The sequence below is a fragment of the Rhinatrema bivittatum genome, chromosome 8, assembly GCF_901001135.1.
Source record: "Rhinatrema bivittatum chromosome 8, aRhiBiv1.1, whole genome shotgun sequence".
Classification (NCBI taxonomy): Eukaryota; Metazoa; Chordata; class Amphibia; order Gymnophiona; family Rhinatrematidae; genus Rhinatrema; species Rhinatrema bivittatum.
Window position 1 is genome coordinate 9,667,493 of NC_042622.1, and position 17,330 is coordinate 9,684,822.

The following is a 17,330-nucleotide window of genomic DNA, read 5'->3' on the forward strand; positions in this document are numbered from 1 at the left end:
GAGAAAAAAACCCTATTTAATTTAGAATGTAGAAGCAGGCTAAATGCCTTGAGATTAATGGGTATAATTGAGGATTTGGACTGGATAGATAATCCGTATCCTTGGTTTATCGATTGCCTGATGAAAGAGGTTTGTTTTTCTTTACTTTCGGAATATATGGGCAATTGATTGATGTTCTGGAAGCTTGCAGCCTCAAACCAGCAGTGATGCTGTAAATACTGCGATGTAAAGACAGAAACAGGGATGGGGCAAGATCAGCCAGCGTTATCCATGTACATGAGGCAAGGAAATGAGGCGTTTGGGGACGGCTGCTCAATTTATTAATTCATAGACAGTGTACAAAACTCAAACAGGAAGAGCCTCAGGGGGCTGCCAGAATAGAAAAAGCAACGTCTGGAAGTTAATGAAACAGTAAAAAGAAGTTTTACAAAACAAGAGTACTAAAGCTATCCTAGTGCAGAGCAGCCTGGAAAGGGGAAGGGATAGGGCACCGTCTCCTAGCGTTGGCTCCAGAAGCAGCGACCAGGTCTGCCTGTTCACACGGGCGGTGGTCCAGTGTTAGGTGTGCCGGTGGTGTTAGTGCGATGCTTCATGACCTCCTGCGCTAGACCACTTGTGATCACACCACTGGTCACCTTGAGGGCTCCTGAACTGTAAGACACACAGAGGGAAAAAAGTAAGAGTTTGCCAACATCTGGCATCCAATTGCTCATTTTAAGGACTGAGGGGTGCTTGAGAGTCTGACGTGTGATTAGTAACCGTCTTCCATTCTGGTTGCTCACAGGTTTGATTTGTTCCTCCTCATGTTCCCCCTTCCCTCCACACCACTCTCTGCCGGGAGCGGGTGTTACAGCCCTAATAGCTGAGATACGACCACCAGGAAACGCACACGATACAGAGGTACAGCTGCACTGGACTTCTGAGGAGGCTGGGGTAACCTGCATCTGGGGACCATATCTACATACTCCCTATACATCTGCGAGTAACTTCTAAAAATCTGATGTTCGAGGTGCCCTGCACTGTTAGCAGGTTGTAGGTAGGTATGGGATGAATATGGAGAGGCCAAACAAAAAGACAATATGGAGGGTGGAGTTGGATGAAAGCCAGAGAATTGAGGGTGGGTGGGTGGGGACGACGACACACAGTACCCCAGTGACAGAGCATCTGAGACCCACCCTCTCATCCCTCTGAGCTTGCTCCAAGAGTCAGAGTACACTGGGACCACCCAATGGCAGGAGCTATGTGCTATCAGGTAGGTGTGGGAGACCCGGCATCCCATAGTGTGCTTTCCGCACAGACTCACGTCTCGGGGGATTCCGATACTGGGGTCATAATTGCATGGGTAGCTTTCCCGAAGAAGAAGCTCGCCCACCAGTGACCAGGATCAGACTTGGGAAGACCTGAGAAGGAAGCAGAAGATTAACATGCTTAGACGAGCTTTAATGTAGGCTGGCCCTCTACTGATAAAATAGTCCACAAAAAAAGACTCGTATCACAGACTGACTGTTCTGTGCCTTCCAGCTCGGATCTGCTCAGCGTATCACACCCCAGGTCACTGCACAGTGCAGGTAGAGATCACATCATGGTGCAGTGCTCATCTCCTGGTGAGATGAGCACTGCAGGTCTCTGCAGTAACTAAAATACAGACGAGATCTTTACTGGAGAAAACTAATTCTGAGCATGTCAAACCTAGAATTGGCTGAAAGCACACTTTAAGTATGTGAGACGTGGACAGTTGGCAAGCCGTGGACTCACAGCCACAAGAGTCGTTTGCTGGTACTGGCACAGGATGTTGTCAGCCCCAGCGGTTTCCTTACCTGGATGGTGCGGGAGAGCTTCCCCAGAGCACTCTGTGCTGCCACAAGAGCTGTTACTGGACGTGGAACCCAGGCGTCCTGCCGAGAAAACGTTTTCAGCTATGGTTAGACAGACACTACCTGCTGAAAGTCAGCCTCCTCAGAAGCTAGGACTCTAGCATGCTCCAGCCACCCGGACCAGAGCTGGCTGCTGGGCCAGTGATCACACCTTGGAGGCAGTTTATGTTTAACTACAATAACATGGATTAAGTTTGTATTCTTTCAATGTCTGACTCTTTCCTGCTTGGCTGAAATGCTAGAGAAAGTTTCCTCAAAGGCTGAATCTCAATGCTGAACAAGGGTCTGGGCAGCAGGGATCACCACCAGGGCCACAGCATCTGACCTACCCAAAACTCACCTGCCCTCAAGTCAGGGGCTAGACTACCCACATCAGTGCCCCCATAGGAACATGAGCAAGCTGCAGATCAGATCAATGGTCCTTCCAGCCCAGCCGCCTGTCTCCAACAGTGACCCCTGGTCTGACCCAGTATGGCAGGTTCTTATGATAGAGGAATGATGATGTCTCGGTTATAGTCTGCATTTCTAGCTTTCTGTTTGCTTTTCTGAGCGCTGCCGCACACCGAGCTAGAATTTAAACGTATTGTCCACAATGACCCAAGGTCCTCTTCCTGGGTGGCGACTCCCAACAGAAAACCCAGCATCGTGTACCTTAGTGAGGATCATCTTTCCCTCTACCATTCCTAGGCCCAGTCTTGAGTCCTGCAAGGCCTCTGAGCTTTCTGCTAATCTGCTCCTGTTTTTAGCATTTGAAATAATTTTGACTTTACCTCCCTTCTCCTGATCATTTATGAATGTTCGCCAGTCTCAGGACAGATCCACTAGTGACCTTTCTTTTGGAAAACTCTCCATTAACTCCTCCCATCTGCTGCCTTTAATCAGTTACCAGGGCTCAACACCTCCCATCCCATGACTTTAATTTCCTGAGGAGTCTCATAAGGGGACTCTGCCAAATGCGCCTCATCAGCCTGCTCACATCATAATGCACAGGAACAGAGCGGCCCTGTGCTACGTGCACGTCACCTCCCCTGCCAGACGCAGGGTCAGGGCTCCCAGCCCTCTGCTCCCAGGAGCTCCCCCTCCCTCCCTCCCTCCGGGCCGGTACAAGCGAACGATTCTGCACTTACGTCTGTAGTAGTCGTGGGTTGCAACGAGGGAGCCCCCAGATGGAATCGCTGCCATTCCTGCTGCTGTTGGGTTTCTGTGTTGTGAAGTCTGGAAGATAAGAAGCAGATCAGGAGCCTGAGCAGCTGGCAGAGTCCCTGGCAGGTGTGGCTGAGGGCTATTGGCTGCCGTGACGGGTGTGCGCTGCCTCTGGGACTGGGGCAGACTCAGCAGGACACCGTGGGTAGTGTCACTAACCAGGACATGAGGGGGGGGGGGTGTGGCAGAGGAGCCACTATAAACCCTTCTGTGTCACTAACCAGGACATGAGGGGGGTGCGTGTGGCAGAGGAGCCACTATAAACCCTTCTGTGTCACAAACCATGACATGAGGGGGGTGTGTGCGGCAGAGGAGCCACTATAAACCCTTCTGTGTCACTAACCAGGACATGAGGGGGGTGTGTGTGTGGCAGAGGAGCCACTATAAACCCTTCTGTGCCACTAACCAGGACATGAGGGGGGTGTGTGGGGCAGAGGAGCCACTGTAAACCCTTCTGTGTCACTAACCAGGACATGAGGGGGGTGTGTGGGGCAGAGGAGCCACTGTAAACCCTTCTGTGTCACTAACCAGGACATGAGGGGGTGTGTGGGGCAGAGGAGCCACTATAAACCCTTCTGTGTCACTAACCCTGACATGAGGGGGGGGGTGTGTGGGGCAGAGGAGCCACTATAAACCCTTCTGTGTCACTAACCAGGACATGAGGGGGGTGTGTGGGGCAGAGGAGCCACTATAAACCCTTCTGTGTCACCAACCATGACATGAGGGGGGTGTGTGTGGCAAAGGAGCCACTATAAACCCTTCTGTGTCCCCAACCATGACATGAGGGGGGTGTGTGGGGCAGAGGAGCCACTATAAACCCTTCTGTGTCACTAACCCTGACATGAGGGGGGTGTGTGGGGCAGAGGAGCCACTATAAACCCTTCTGTGTCACTAACCAGGACATGAGGGGGGTGTGTGGGGCAGAGGAGCCACTATAAACCCTTCTGTGTCACTAACCAGAACATGAGGGGGGTGTGTGGGGCAGAGGAGCCACTATAAACCCTTCTGTGCCCCTCTCGGCAGGTCTCCCGTGCTTGTGAATGGCTCGCTCGCTTTACACGCCGAGTGTGGCGTTGTAGGTGAGACTTATCCTCTGCAGCAGGTCAGCGAGGAGACGGCACCGTGACACCGGCTTTAGTTAGCAGGGACTCAGCTCGGTCAGGGTTTCTCAGTCTCTTGGCAGGGACTGCCTGGCTGGCAGAGCGGGGGAGGGGCTTCCTATTGTGCTTAAAAGTGCAGGGGACAGGGAGAAGAGACTCCCCCCAGCCAGGCCCTGACATTTAACTCTGAATAGTTTGTGACAGAGGAGCTTTGTTTCACACCCACGAGAAGGGAGGAGGGGGAGAAGCAGGTCTGGTCATGCCCCAGGACAGCGGAGGCAGTGGGGGAGGATGCTGTCCCTTTAAGAAGCTGGAGCACGCCTGCAGGGACTCTGCTTCCTCTCACTGCCATTCTGCGGACCAGCGCCGGCCCATGGACCCCCGCATGCGCTGTTACACCTCTGTAAGGGGGGGGGGGGTGGCAGATTGAGAGCCGATGCTAAGGGCTTTTCTGGATCTGCGAGTGGCCCTGAAAGGCAGTGTCTTTGGCTCCTTGTGTTTCATCATCCACATGTGAAAGGTTTCCTTTGGTAACAGAGAGAAGGGAGGTGCTTGGCATGGTCTCTGTAATGTGAGGTCTTTACAGGGATAACTCTGCAGAGCTTCAGCTGTACTCAGTCCAATAAACTCCACACTCAGTCAGGGAGAGAGGGAGAGAGCGAGCGCGGGTGGGGCTGGCAAGCAAGCCAGGCTTGTGCGAGAGGCCTCTCCCCTGCGTGAGTATTGAGCCGTCAGCACCTCTGTACTGCGTGAGCTATGACAGCGGCCCCCCCCCCTCCCCATCACCCACACACACAGGTAACTTCCTGTGACGAGAAAGTCCATTTCCCCCCAATAATTGCAGTTCCTGTACTTTTATACCAGCGAGACACAGGGTGCGATGGTGAAGCAAGCAGCGTGAAGAAGCCCATTCCCCAAGCTAGAGAGGGAGCTGCCCGACGCCCCTTCAGCCCTGAACCCAAGGCGGCACTGCTGGGCCAAGACTCATTGCAGCTTCCACCTGCACCAGGGAACGTGACCGCCATCGCCATAGGTGTAGAGGGGAGCCCCAAGTATAATGCAAATCTATAGATCCCCAGCTCAGTATTCTGACACTATCAGGGCTGTATCTCTCTCCTTCTCATGCAGCAGTATAACTGCCCGGTATAAGTATAAGTATAATGGAAATCTATAGATCCCCAGCTCAGTATTCTGACACTATCAGCGCTGTATCTCTCTCCTTCTCATGCAGCAGTATAACTGCCCGGTATAAGTATAAGTATAATGGAAATCTATAGATCCCCAGCTCCGTATTCTGACACTATCAGCGCTGTATCTCTCTCCTTCTCATGCAGCAGTATAACTGCCTGGTATAAGTATAAGTATAATGGAAATCTATAGATCCCCAGCTCCGTATTCTGACACTATCAGCGCTGTATCTCTCCCCTTCTCATGCAGCAGTATAACTGCCCGGTATAAGTATAAGTATAATGGAAATCTATAGATCCCCAGCTCCGTATTCTGACACTATCAGCGCTGTATCTCTCTCCTTCTCATGCAGCAGTATAACTGCCCGATTATAAGTATAATGGAAATCTATAGATCCCCAGCTCAGTATTCTGACACTATCAGCGCTGTATCTCTCTCCTTCTCATGCAGCAGTATAACTGCCCGATTATAAGTATAAGTATAATGCAAATCTATAGATCCCCAGCTCAGTATTCTGACACTATCAGTGCTGTATCTCTCACCTTCTCATGCAGCAGTATAACTGCCCGATTATAAGTATAAGTATAATGGAAATCTATAGATCCCCAGCTCAGTATTCTGACACTATCAGCGCTGTATCTCTCTCCTTCTCATGCAGCAGTATAACTGCCCGATTATAAGTATAAGTATAATGCAAATCTATAGATCCCCAGCTCAGTATTCTGACACTATCAGTGCTGTATCTCTCCCCTTCTCATGCAGCAGTATAACTGCCCGATTATAAGTATAAGTATAATGCAAATCTATAGATCCCCAGCTCAGTATTCTGACACTATCAGCGCTGTATCTCTCTCCTTCTCATGCAGCAGTATAACTGCCTGGTATAAGTATAAGTATAATGGAAATCTATAGATCCCCAGCTCAGTATTCTGACACTATCAGCGCTGTATCTCTCTCCTTCTCATGCAGCAGTATAACTGCCCGATTATAAGTATAAGTATAATGGAAATCTATAGATCCCCAGCTCAGTATTCTGACACTATCAGCGCTGTATCTCTCCCCTTCTCATGCAGCAGTATAACTGCCCGATTATAAGTATAAGTATAATGCAAATCTATAGATCCCCAGCTCAGTATTCTGACACTATCAGCGCTGTATCTCTCTCCTTCTCATGCAGCAGTATAACTGCCCGGTATAAGTATAAGTATAATGCAAATCTATAGATCCCCAGCTCAGTATTCTGACACTATCAGCGCTGTATCTCTCCCCTTCTCATGCAGCAGTATAACTGCCCGATTATAAGTATAATGGAAATCTATAGATCCCCAGCTCAGTATTCTGACACTATCAGCGCTGTATCTCTCCCCTTCTCATGCAGCAGTATAACTGCCCGATTATAAGTATAATGGAAATCTATAGATCCCCAGCTCAGTATTCTGACACTATCAGTGCTGTATCTCTCTCCTTCTCATGCAGCAGTATAACTGCCCGGTATAAGTATAAGTATAATGGAAATCTATAGATCCCCAGCTCAGTATTCTGACACTATCAGCGCTGTATCTCTCCCCTTCTCATGCAGCAGTATAACTGCCCGATTATAAGTATAAGTATAATGGAAATCTATAGATCCCCAGCTCAGTATTCTGACACTATCAGCGCTGTATCTCTCCCCTTCTCATGCAGCAGTATAACTGCCCGATTATAAGTATAAGTATAATGGAAATCTATAGATCCCCAGCTCAGTATTCTGACACTATCAGCACTGTATCTCTCTCCTTCTCATGCAGCAGTATAACTGCCCGATTATAAGTATAAGTATAATGGAAATCTATAGATCCCCAGCTCAGTATTCTGACACTATCAGCGCTGTATCTCTCTCCTTCTCATGCAGCAGTATAACTGCCCGATTATAAGTATAAGTATAATGCAAATCTATAGATCCCCAGCTCAGTATTCTGACACTATCAGCGCTGTATCTCTCTCCTTCTCATGCAGCAGTATAACTGCCCGGTATAAGTATAAGTATAATGGAAATCTATAGATCCCCAGCTCAGTATTCTGACACTATCAGCACTGTATCTCTCTCCTTCTCATGCAGCAGTACAACTGCCCGGTATAAGTATAAGTATAATGGAAATCTATAGATCCCCAGCTCAGTATTCTGACACTATCAGCACTGTATCTCTCTCCTTCTCATGCAGCAGTATAACTGCCCGGTATAAGTATAAGTATAATGGAAATCTATAGATCCCCAGCTCAGTATTCTGACACTATCAGCGCTGTATCTCTCTCCTTCTCATGCAGCAGTATAACTGCCCGATTATAAGTATAAGTATAATGGAAATCTATAGATCCCCAGCTCAGTATTCTGACACTATCAGCGCTGTATCTCTCCCCTTCTCATGCAGCAGTATAACTGCCCGGTATAAGTATAAGTATAATGGAAATCTATAGATCCCCAGCTCAGTATTCTGACACTATCAGCGCTGTATCTCTCTCCTTCTCATGCAGCAGTATAACTGCCCGGTATAAGTATAATGGAAATCTATAGATCCCCAGCTCAGTATTCTGACACTATCAGCGCTGTATCTCTCTCCTTCTCATGCAGCAGTATAACTGCCCGGTATAAGTATAAGTATAATGGAAATCTATAGATCCCCAGCTCAGTATTCTGACACTATCAGCGCTGTATCTCTCTCCTTCTCATGCAGCAGTATAACTGCCCGGTATAAGTATAAGTATAATGGAAATCTATAGATCCCCAGCTCAGTATTCTGACACTATCAGCGCTGTATCTCTCCCCTTCTCATGCAGCAGTATAACTGCCCGATTATAAGTATAATGGAAATCTATAGATCCCCAGCTCAGTATTCTGACACTATCAGTGCTGTATCTCTCTCCTTCTCATGCAGCAGTATAACTGCCCGATTATAAGTATAATGGAAATCTATAGATCCCCAGCTCAGTATTCTGACACTATCAGCGCTGTATCTCTCCCCTTCTCATGCAGCAGTATAACTGCCCGATTATAAGTATAAGTATAATGGAAATCTATAGATCCCCAGCTCCGTATTCTGACACTATCAGCGCTGTATCTCTCTCCTTCTCATGCAGCAGTATAACTGCCCGGTATAAGTATAACTATAATGGAAATCTATAGATCCCCAGCTCCGTATTCTGACACTATCAGCGCTGTATCTCTCTCCTTCTCATGCAGCAGTATAACTGCCCGGTATAAGTATAAGTATAATGGAAATCTATAGATCCCCAGCTCAGTATTCTGACACTATCAGCGCTGTATCTCTCTCCTTCTCATGCAGCAGTATAACTGCCCGATTATAAGTATAATGGAAATCTATAGATCCCCAGCTCAGTATTCTGACACTATCAGCGCTGTATCTCTCCCCTTCTCATGCAGCAGTATAACTGCCTGGTATAAGTATAAGTATAATGGAAATCTATAGATCCCCAGCTCCGTATTCTGACACTATCAGCGCTGTATCTCTCTCCTTCTCATGCAGCAGTATAACTGCCCGGTATAAGTATAAGTATAATGGAAATCTATAGATCCCCAGCTCAGTATTCTGACACTATCAGCGCTGTATCTCTCTCCTTCTCATGCAGCAGTATAACTGCCCGATTATAAGTATAATGGAAATCTATAGATCCCCAGCTCAGTATTCTGACACTATCAGCGCTGTATCTCTCCCCTTCTCATGCAGCAGTATAACTGCCTGGTATAAGTATAAGTATAATGGAAATCTATAGATCCCCAGCTCAGTATTCTGACACTATCAGCGCTGTATCTCTCTCCTTCTCATGCAGCAGTATAACTGCCCGATTATAAGTATAATGGAAATCTATAGATCCTCAGCTCAGTATTCTGACACTATCAGCGCTGTATCTCTCTCCTTCTCATGCAGCAGTATAACTGCCCGGTATAAGTATAATGGAAATCTATAGATCCCCAGCTCAGTATTCTGACACTATCAGCGCTGTATCTCTCTCCTTCTCATGCAGCAGTATAACTGCCCGGTATAAGTATAATGGAAATCTATAGATCCCCAGCTCAGTATTCTGACACTATCAGCGCTGTATCTCTCTCCTTCTCATGCAGCAGTATAACTGCCCGGTATAAGTATAAGTATAATGGAAATCTATAGATCCCCAGCTCAGTATTCTGACACTATCAGCGCTGTATCTCTCTCCTTCTCATGCAGCAGTATAACTGCCCGGTATAAGTATGATGGAAATCTATAGATCCCCAGCTCAGTATTCTGACACTATCAGCGCTGTATCTCTCTCCTTCTCATGCAGCAGTATAACTGCCCGATTATAAGTATAATGGAAATCTATAGATCCCCAGCTCAGTATTCTGACACTATCAGCGCTGTATCTCTCTCCTTCTCATGCAGCAGTATAACTGCCGGGTATAAGTATAATGGAAATCTATAGATCCCCAGCTCAGTATTCTGACACTATCAGCGCTGTATCTCTCTCCTTCTCATGCAGCAGTATAACTGCCCGGTATAAGTATAATGGAAATCTATAGATCCCCAGCTCAGTATTCTGACACTATCAGCGCTGTATCTCTCTCCTTCTCATGCAGCAGTATAACTGCCCGATTATAAGTATAAGTATAATGGAAATCTATAGATCCCCAGCTCAGTATTCTGACACTATCAGCGCTGTATCTCTCTCCTTCTCATGCAGCAGTATAACTGCCTGGTATAAGTATAAGTATAATGGAAATCTATAGATCCCCAGCTCAGTATTCTGACACTATCAGCGCTGTATCTCTCCCCTTCTCATGCAGCAGTATAACTGCCCGATTATAAGTATAATGCAAATCTATAGATCCCCAGCTCAGTATTCTGACACTATCAGCGCTGTATCTCTCTCCTTCTCATGCAGCAGTATAACTGCCCGGTATAAGTGGGCAATGCCCCTTTTATTCGTGCCTGCAAACAGGAACACTTTCTGCTCAGGACCGTAATCGTCTGACCCATGTCTTAAGCATCATATTTTAACTGCAAATCCTCAAATGACCTCCTCCCCTCATCTGCCCCAAATCTCAAGCCCTCCCTCCAGCACCTGTGAAAGTCTGTATGAGAGGAAAGGGCTCCCCAGAACCCCGTCCTCTGTGCAATGCACACCCAAGGCCACCCCCGCCACCCTGCACGTGGCCCTGTGCAACAGGTGTATGCACTATTGTTGGACAAGGGCGCCCGATTGCCCTCCCCTGCACAGAGGCAGCAGGCACACACGGTAATAGCGCTGTGCCCAGTCTCAGCTCAGGCTTACAAGTCATGAACCCCAATAATACCCTAGAAGGTAATGCAGGGCCATTCCACCCCCATAGTGGGCTCAGTTTCACTCGTGGGGCCCTGCTCTTACAAATCAGCTGTGATAAAGCATTTCCTAGGCAGGGCACTAGGGATTGTGCTGAAACAGAGAGATAATGCTAGGTAAAGGGTGCATTAAGCATCCCTATGTGACCTGCCCATGTAGTGCAGCCCTGACCACTACCTCACTGTAAGCAGCAGTGCATGATTCATCCGCTACACGTCCCGCCAGTTTGGTGGAATAGAAGTGCCCAAATATCTGAAGCCCTCCATTGCCACCCTAAATGAAGTGCCTCATGCATTCTGGTATAATCTGTTCAGTTGTTCCCCCCATTCCTGATCACTGATTTTGTATCCTGAAGCCCCTCCAAAACCCTGATCGCTTTAGGTGCAATATCTGGAGAGACACAGCAGCACCTCGTCTGCCTATCAAGATCTTGTGATTCCTACCAAACCCCAACGTAAGAGGTTCCCTCGTTCTGGTCACCCGTGACCTTGCTTAAATCTGTAGTTCCATGTAAGGAGCGCGCCTGCCTCCCAGCATGAGCAGCTGCAAGCGCATCGTTAACCTTAAGATTACAGATGGGCAGCGGTCGGGGCGTTTCTGTACTCCATGAGCCACAATCGCTCTATCAGACACCAGTATGTGGCCACGCCAGCTCGCGCCTCCCTGCCACGTGTTCAGCACCTCCCGTCTAACTATCTCGTGCCGCTCCAGATAACGCGCTCGCCCCGTTACCTTACCCCGCTGCTTTCAGTGTTTCCCAGGGAAACGCCGGTTATGTTCTCCTGCACCGTGGATTTCTTTGAAGGCTTTAAGCTCCTTCACGATCATGGCCATGAAATCCTCGTGGCCTAGCACAGACGCATTTTAGCGCCACGAGCGTTCCCTTGGCAACCCCCGAGACCAATCACGTAAGAGCTCCAGAGCCGGATGATCCGACAAGTAGCAAGGTAGGATGTCCGTGCCTGCCGCGCTTCTGAGCGAGCCTGAAGAGCTGTGATCTCTAGCACCAGCTCTCCATGATCTCTAGCACCAGCTCTCCATACATCCACCCAATCTGCCCCTCCCGACAGGAACGATCCCTAGCTGGGGCGAGAGCCAGAGATGGTAAAGCACCACCACCACCATCTTGATGTTTAAAGTCTTGTGTATTCACATACAGACTCTACTTTTAGCTTTGAAAAAAAGAATAAGCCCGCCCTACCCAAATCTCTTAAGTTTCTCATGTCCCTATCAGTCACGCGAGTCTCCTGCAATCTGAGCTGAGTGTTTCTTCCGATATTGGAAGATGCTTTTCCTTTTGATAGGGGATAGGATGCCCCTGACATCCCAGGAGAGCAGATCAGTTTTAGAATTAGTGGTAAGGAGAGGGGGTACAGCCAGTGCCTCGTGTGCAGGTATCTACAGAACGGTTCTGTAGGCTGGGGAAAGCTGAGTAAGGAGTGGATAGATAGTGTCTGCTTTTTTTCCCCACAACCCTAAACAGTTCCCCACAAGCTTCCCCCACCCACACCTCTCCCCCTCCCAGCTTAGAAAGAGGGTGGATGCATGGGCGAGAGAGCCAGCCCTGCCACACTCTCCTCTATCCCCTTCTCCAGTGGGAGTATCCTCGGGCTGAAGCAGTGCAATAAAACCCCTTACTCAACCGTAAATATCAGCCCACAGCGGCTCATCTAGTTTAGTTTAAAGATGACGAACCCAACATCTGCACAATGAGCGCGCTCCTCACAGGAGTAACCCCACCCTCCACCACGCCATTATCCAGGTCAAGGTGAGTCAACCCCTGACCCTCACAAAACCCTTCTGAGCCTCTCTCCTTACTACTCGACACCCCCCCCCCCCCCCGCCAACTCTCTCCCAAGTCAAAAGAAAACAAACCTTGATTCAGTCTTCCTACTTTACTCCTATGAATGTGAAAAAAAAATTAAGAGACTATGCCAGTCACCCCAAAAATACATAACTGCTGCCTGTGGTGCCAGTACCAGGGCAGAAGAGGCAACAACCAAAATTATTAAAGTCTGGCCTTATAGCAAAGTCCAGTAATAAGAGGTAATGTTAAACAGTTGTGTGACCGGATTGTCTATCTGCCGGTGTCTGCGTCGACGCCTGAAGTTATAATAAAGTGCGGCTGAGACCTCCAGTGCTCCTTGCTCTCTCCCATCGGCAGCACCCAAAAATGGTAAAGGTTATATATAAAAGTGTTAAATAAATAAATATCCTGGCACCAGGCAGCTCATCCTGGAGAGGCCAAAGTGCATCTGTCACCTCCACGCTGTGCATCCGCTCTGGCAAAACCCAGGCACCCCAGAAGGTGACCGGCGTCTTTCAAGAGATAGAAAAAAGCTTATCCAGAAGAAATAAAGACAAAAATAAGGGTCTAACTCCGTATGTCCACCTGATGGGGCCCCCCCCCCGTCACCCTCCGGCTGGGCCTAGCACATGTTCACCTCCGCTGCTTCCAAGTTCTCAGCGGTGTTTGGCTCCTGCAGGCTACCTTCAAGCATCGCACGAGGCACACCTCACCTCCCGATATCTTCCTCTGCTCCACCCCAGTCATTATTTCATTCTTTTGCCGGGCTTTAGCTGCGTCACGGGCCTGATCCTCGTAGCTATGAAACTGCGGCATTGTGGCCCTAGGCCGGCCTCCAGGCCTGGTGTGGGTGGCAACACCCGATGGGCCCATTCTCTCTTCACCAGACCTCTTCGAATCCAGGGCCAATATTTCTGGAAGCCACCTGGTCTCCCCCCTCCGTTTCAGGCAGACCAATAATTCTAATATTTGAGTCGTCCCCTATGTGAGGTCATCCAGTTTCCCCTCTAAGAGCAGCGAGGGACTCTTCTTACGGGCTTGCGTGAGCGAGATTTCGGCCTCCCTCCGCAGGCACTATTTTCTGTACGGAGGAGACCCGCCTCACTACCTTCTTGACTGCTACAGCCAGTTTAGAGAGAGCGTTAGTGAGTTTGAGAAAGCGAGGCAAACATACTGCCTAATGCAGACGTGCTGTCTGAGGGGGTCGCTAGCGCAGGCCATGCTCCTCCGGACTCCACTTTTTCCACAGTTGATTTCTCAACAGAACGATGCTGGTTGCCTGATTTTTTCAGCCCACATAGCTGGAACAGACTATAGACATCTTGACGATGTATCAGAATTATATTTAAGGCAAGAAAAGCTAAGTATTTTCAAAGATAATGAAGGCAGAAGGAGCTGAGCCACGTCTGCCCTCTTAGCTTTCCATCACACGACCCCGAGGGCTAGGTCTCCCTTCCCTTTAATTGGAGAAATTGCTCACCTGATAATTGTGTTTTCCTTAAGTGTAGCCAGATGGACTCTGGACCAATGGGTTATGTGCTCCCCTGCCAGCAGATGGAGACAGAGTCACTTTCCAAAGCTGACGTCACCCCTTCAGTATTCTCTTCCAAAGTCATTGGGACAATACTAAGGAAAACTTGATTAAAAGTGGATAAGTGTACTCAACCAAACGCTGAATCCCAGCAGGGTTACAGATGCCCTGATCTAGGGACTGGATGACAGATTACCCATAATCTCTTGGAATTGATATTCACCTCGTGGGAGATTCTTTGGCACAGCTGTGGGTGGGATGCAGAGTCCATCTGTCTACACCAGAGCTTTCCAAACTGTGTGTCGGGACACGTTAGTGTGTCGCCTGCAGTGTGCAGGTGTGTCGCGCAAGCCCGGTCAACTCTGATGCGAGTTTGGGCTTTTTTTTTTCTAGAGATTCACTTTTTTTTTTTCCAGTTTATGAGTTGCTTATTATTGGGTGATTTTTGCTGTCAATCGCGTTTTTGGGGGGGGCTTGGTGGGTGGAACGAGCCCAGCCATCCTTGCATTGGCTGCTGCTGCCGATGAGGCCTGGCCATGAGGAGTACTGACTGCAAGCAGCAGTGTCTGGTGGTCATGGAAGGGAGTGAAGCACTTAACTGGCAACAATCAAAAAGACGAGGTACATGAGTGTGGGGGCCAGACATGTGCTGGGGGGAGAGAGATGAGTGAGTGGGGGGCAAACGTGCTGGGGGGACAGACATGTGCTTGATGGGGAGAGATGAGTGTGTGGGGGCCCGACATGTGCTGGGGGGAGGAGAGAGATGAGTGTGTGGGGGTCAGACATGTGCTGGGGGGAGGAGAGATGAGTGAGTGGGGGGCAAACGTGCTGGGGGGTCAGACATGTGCTTGAGGGGGAGAGATATGAGTGTGTGGGGGCCAGACATGTGCTGGGGGGAGGAGAGAGATGAGGGTGTGGGGGACAGACAATTTGTTTTATTATTGTTTCTCATAAATTATAACAACAACATGAATCTTGGAATATATATTTTTAATATAAATGAAAGGTTTTCATGAGATAGGTTGTGTCGTGAAACATTTTATTTATGTATATATTTAAGGAAACATACATAAATTGTCGAAATATGTTTCGTTCGTTTAACCTTTAACCTCTGGTTCACTAGTAGACTGAATTACCGTGTCGTGAAATTATGTTTGTCTAAAAAGTGTGTCCCCAACATGAAAAGTTTGGAAAGCTCTGGTCTACACCAAGGAAAACGAAATCATCAGGTAAGTAACTTCTCATTTCCCAGTGTGTAGCAGATGGACTCAGGACCAACGGGATGTAGAAAGCTACTCCCAATCGGGGCGGGAGGCCGGCCGCCCGCAGTCCGGTCAGCACCTCCCTTGCAAAGGTTGCATCCTCTCGGACCCGAAGGTCCAGGTGACAGAAACTGCCTCCAGCTACAGGGGGAGAGGGCTTTGGCTGTCACTGCCACGCTCAGCTTCCTCCACCTGCTGCAGCAGCTAAGTCCACACAGAGAACAGGCTACCGGACCAAAGCACACCTCTGAGGGATCCTGGAAATCACCTCAGGAATTCTCAGCTGGGGACGGACCTTTAGGAGAACAGGGCTCAATCTTTTCTCCAACATAAAATTAGAATTTCTTCTTCTAAAGGGTACAGCGATCCAGATACGGAAAGCACATCCCACGTCTGCTAGGAGATGGAGAGATACTGAAGGCCTGAGGACAATGCAGGGGGTGTATGATGTCAGCTTTGAAAGCTGACTCCATGTCTATCTGCTGGCAGGGGAACCCATTGTTACTGAGACCATCTGGCTACACACTAGGAAATGGGAATCTGGGCAGCCTAGGGCCAGTCCCCTCCTTCCCTTTTATTGTAACTATTCGGTCACAGCAGGTGCCTTGCTGGGAGTGCAAAGCAGGAAACCCTCCTCCCGCAGCCCCTGTTACTCTGCTTTAAATGGCCGGCGCTGCGCTTTCACCCCTCGAGAAGCTTTTAATGTTTAACTTGAAAGCCTCCTTCCCCTCCTGTAGGGTCCCTCGGGCAGGAATCCCACGGACTGCACAGATACAGGAGGTGTCCTAGGGCTGAAGGGAAAGGAGGAGTCAGGCTGAGACAGTGAAGACCCGTGGAGGCACTACCGATCCCCCCCCCCCCCCCCCCACCCCCACCCGGGCTCCATGCAGCTGCACAGACAGCTCCAAACCAGCCTGAACCGGACGGCGGGGCCCCGCCCCCACCCTGCTCTTCCGTCCAGCACTGACCACAGCCCTCCGCCCCCCCGATCCCTTTCTCTAAAGGGAAAAGCTGCGGGGACCCAAGACGAGAAGCTGCCAAAGCCAGTGCTCGGACCCTGAATGGCAACCAGTGCAGACAGCGCCCCCTCCCCAGCTTAAGAGACAGCCAGGACCCCTCCCGGATATCAGAGACAGCGCCCCCCCCCCAACCTCAGAGACAGCCAGGACCCCCCCCCCCCCCCGATATCAGAGACAGCGCCCCCTCCCCAACCTCAGAGACAACCAGGACCACCCCCGATATCAGAGACAGCGCCCCCTCCCCAACCTCAGAGACAGACAGACAGCCAGGACCCCCCCTCCCCAACCTCAGAGACAGCCAGGACCCCCCGATATCAGAGACAGCGCCCCCTCCCCAACCTCAGAGACAGCCAGGACCACCCCCCACCGGATATCAGATACAGGGACCCCTCCCCAACCTCAGAGACAGCCAGGACCCCCCGGCACCGGGCCCCTCCCGGAAATCAGACAGCCAGGACCCCCACCGTGCCCCCTCTCCCCTCTGAAACACCGGAAGGAGCCGCAGCGGGGCTCAGCGCCGGATCAGCCGAGTAACGAGGGCCTGCGCCCGCGCGGCGGCCCGCGGGCACGCACCTTCTGTCCCACGCGTTGCTTTTCCTGGCCCCCGGGCTACCACAGGCTCCCTGGAGCAAACGCTAGGCGACGGCGCCCATCTGAAGAGGAGATGCTGGGAGCCCACTCCACGGCCACGCGGGTCGCCAAAGCTCTCCGCCGTCTGAGGAAAGGAGGCGGGCGCAGGCCTTATATAAGGCGGCCAGGGGGCGGAGCCTGTGCCGCCCCCGGGCTCGGCAGCACCTCCCAGGCTTCCTTACTGCTTCCCTTCGTGGGGAGGGAGGATTGGGGCTTCGCCCCCCTCCCCCTGCCACATCCCGCAGTCCACAGCCTGCCCTTTCTGGGCTCTGCCTGCGGGGGCATTAGCAATCTTGCCCCGCCGGGCTTTCTGCTCAGGTCTCTGCAGCTCCGGGGCTGTGCCAGGCATGGGTGCTGGGTGCAG

At 50.1% G+C, this 17,330-nt stretch overlaps 1 protein-coding gene across 1 annotated transcript; it reads right to left on the reverse strand.

The window, feature by feature from the left end:
- Nucleotides 1-303: 303 nt before the first annotated feature.
- On the reverse strand, nt 304-17,067 carry LOC115097770 (pancreatic progenitor cell differentiation and proliferation factor B-like). The gene is made up of 5 exons (XM_029613799.1): nt 16,910-17,067; nt 3,002-3,089; nt 1,818-1,895; nt 1,304-1,400; nt 304-651 (listed from the first exon to the last, which is right to left on the reverse strand). Exons 2-5 carry the CDS (start codon nt 3,054-3,056, stop codon nt 537-539), a joined length of 345 nt encoding a protein of 114 aa, XP_029469659.1. The 5' UTR covers nt 3,057-3,089; nt 16,910-17,067; the 3' UTR covers nt 304-536.
- Between the last annotated feature and the right edge of the window lie 263 nt (nt 17,068-17,330).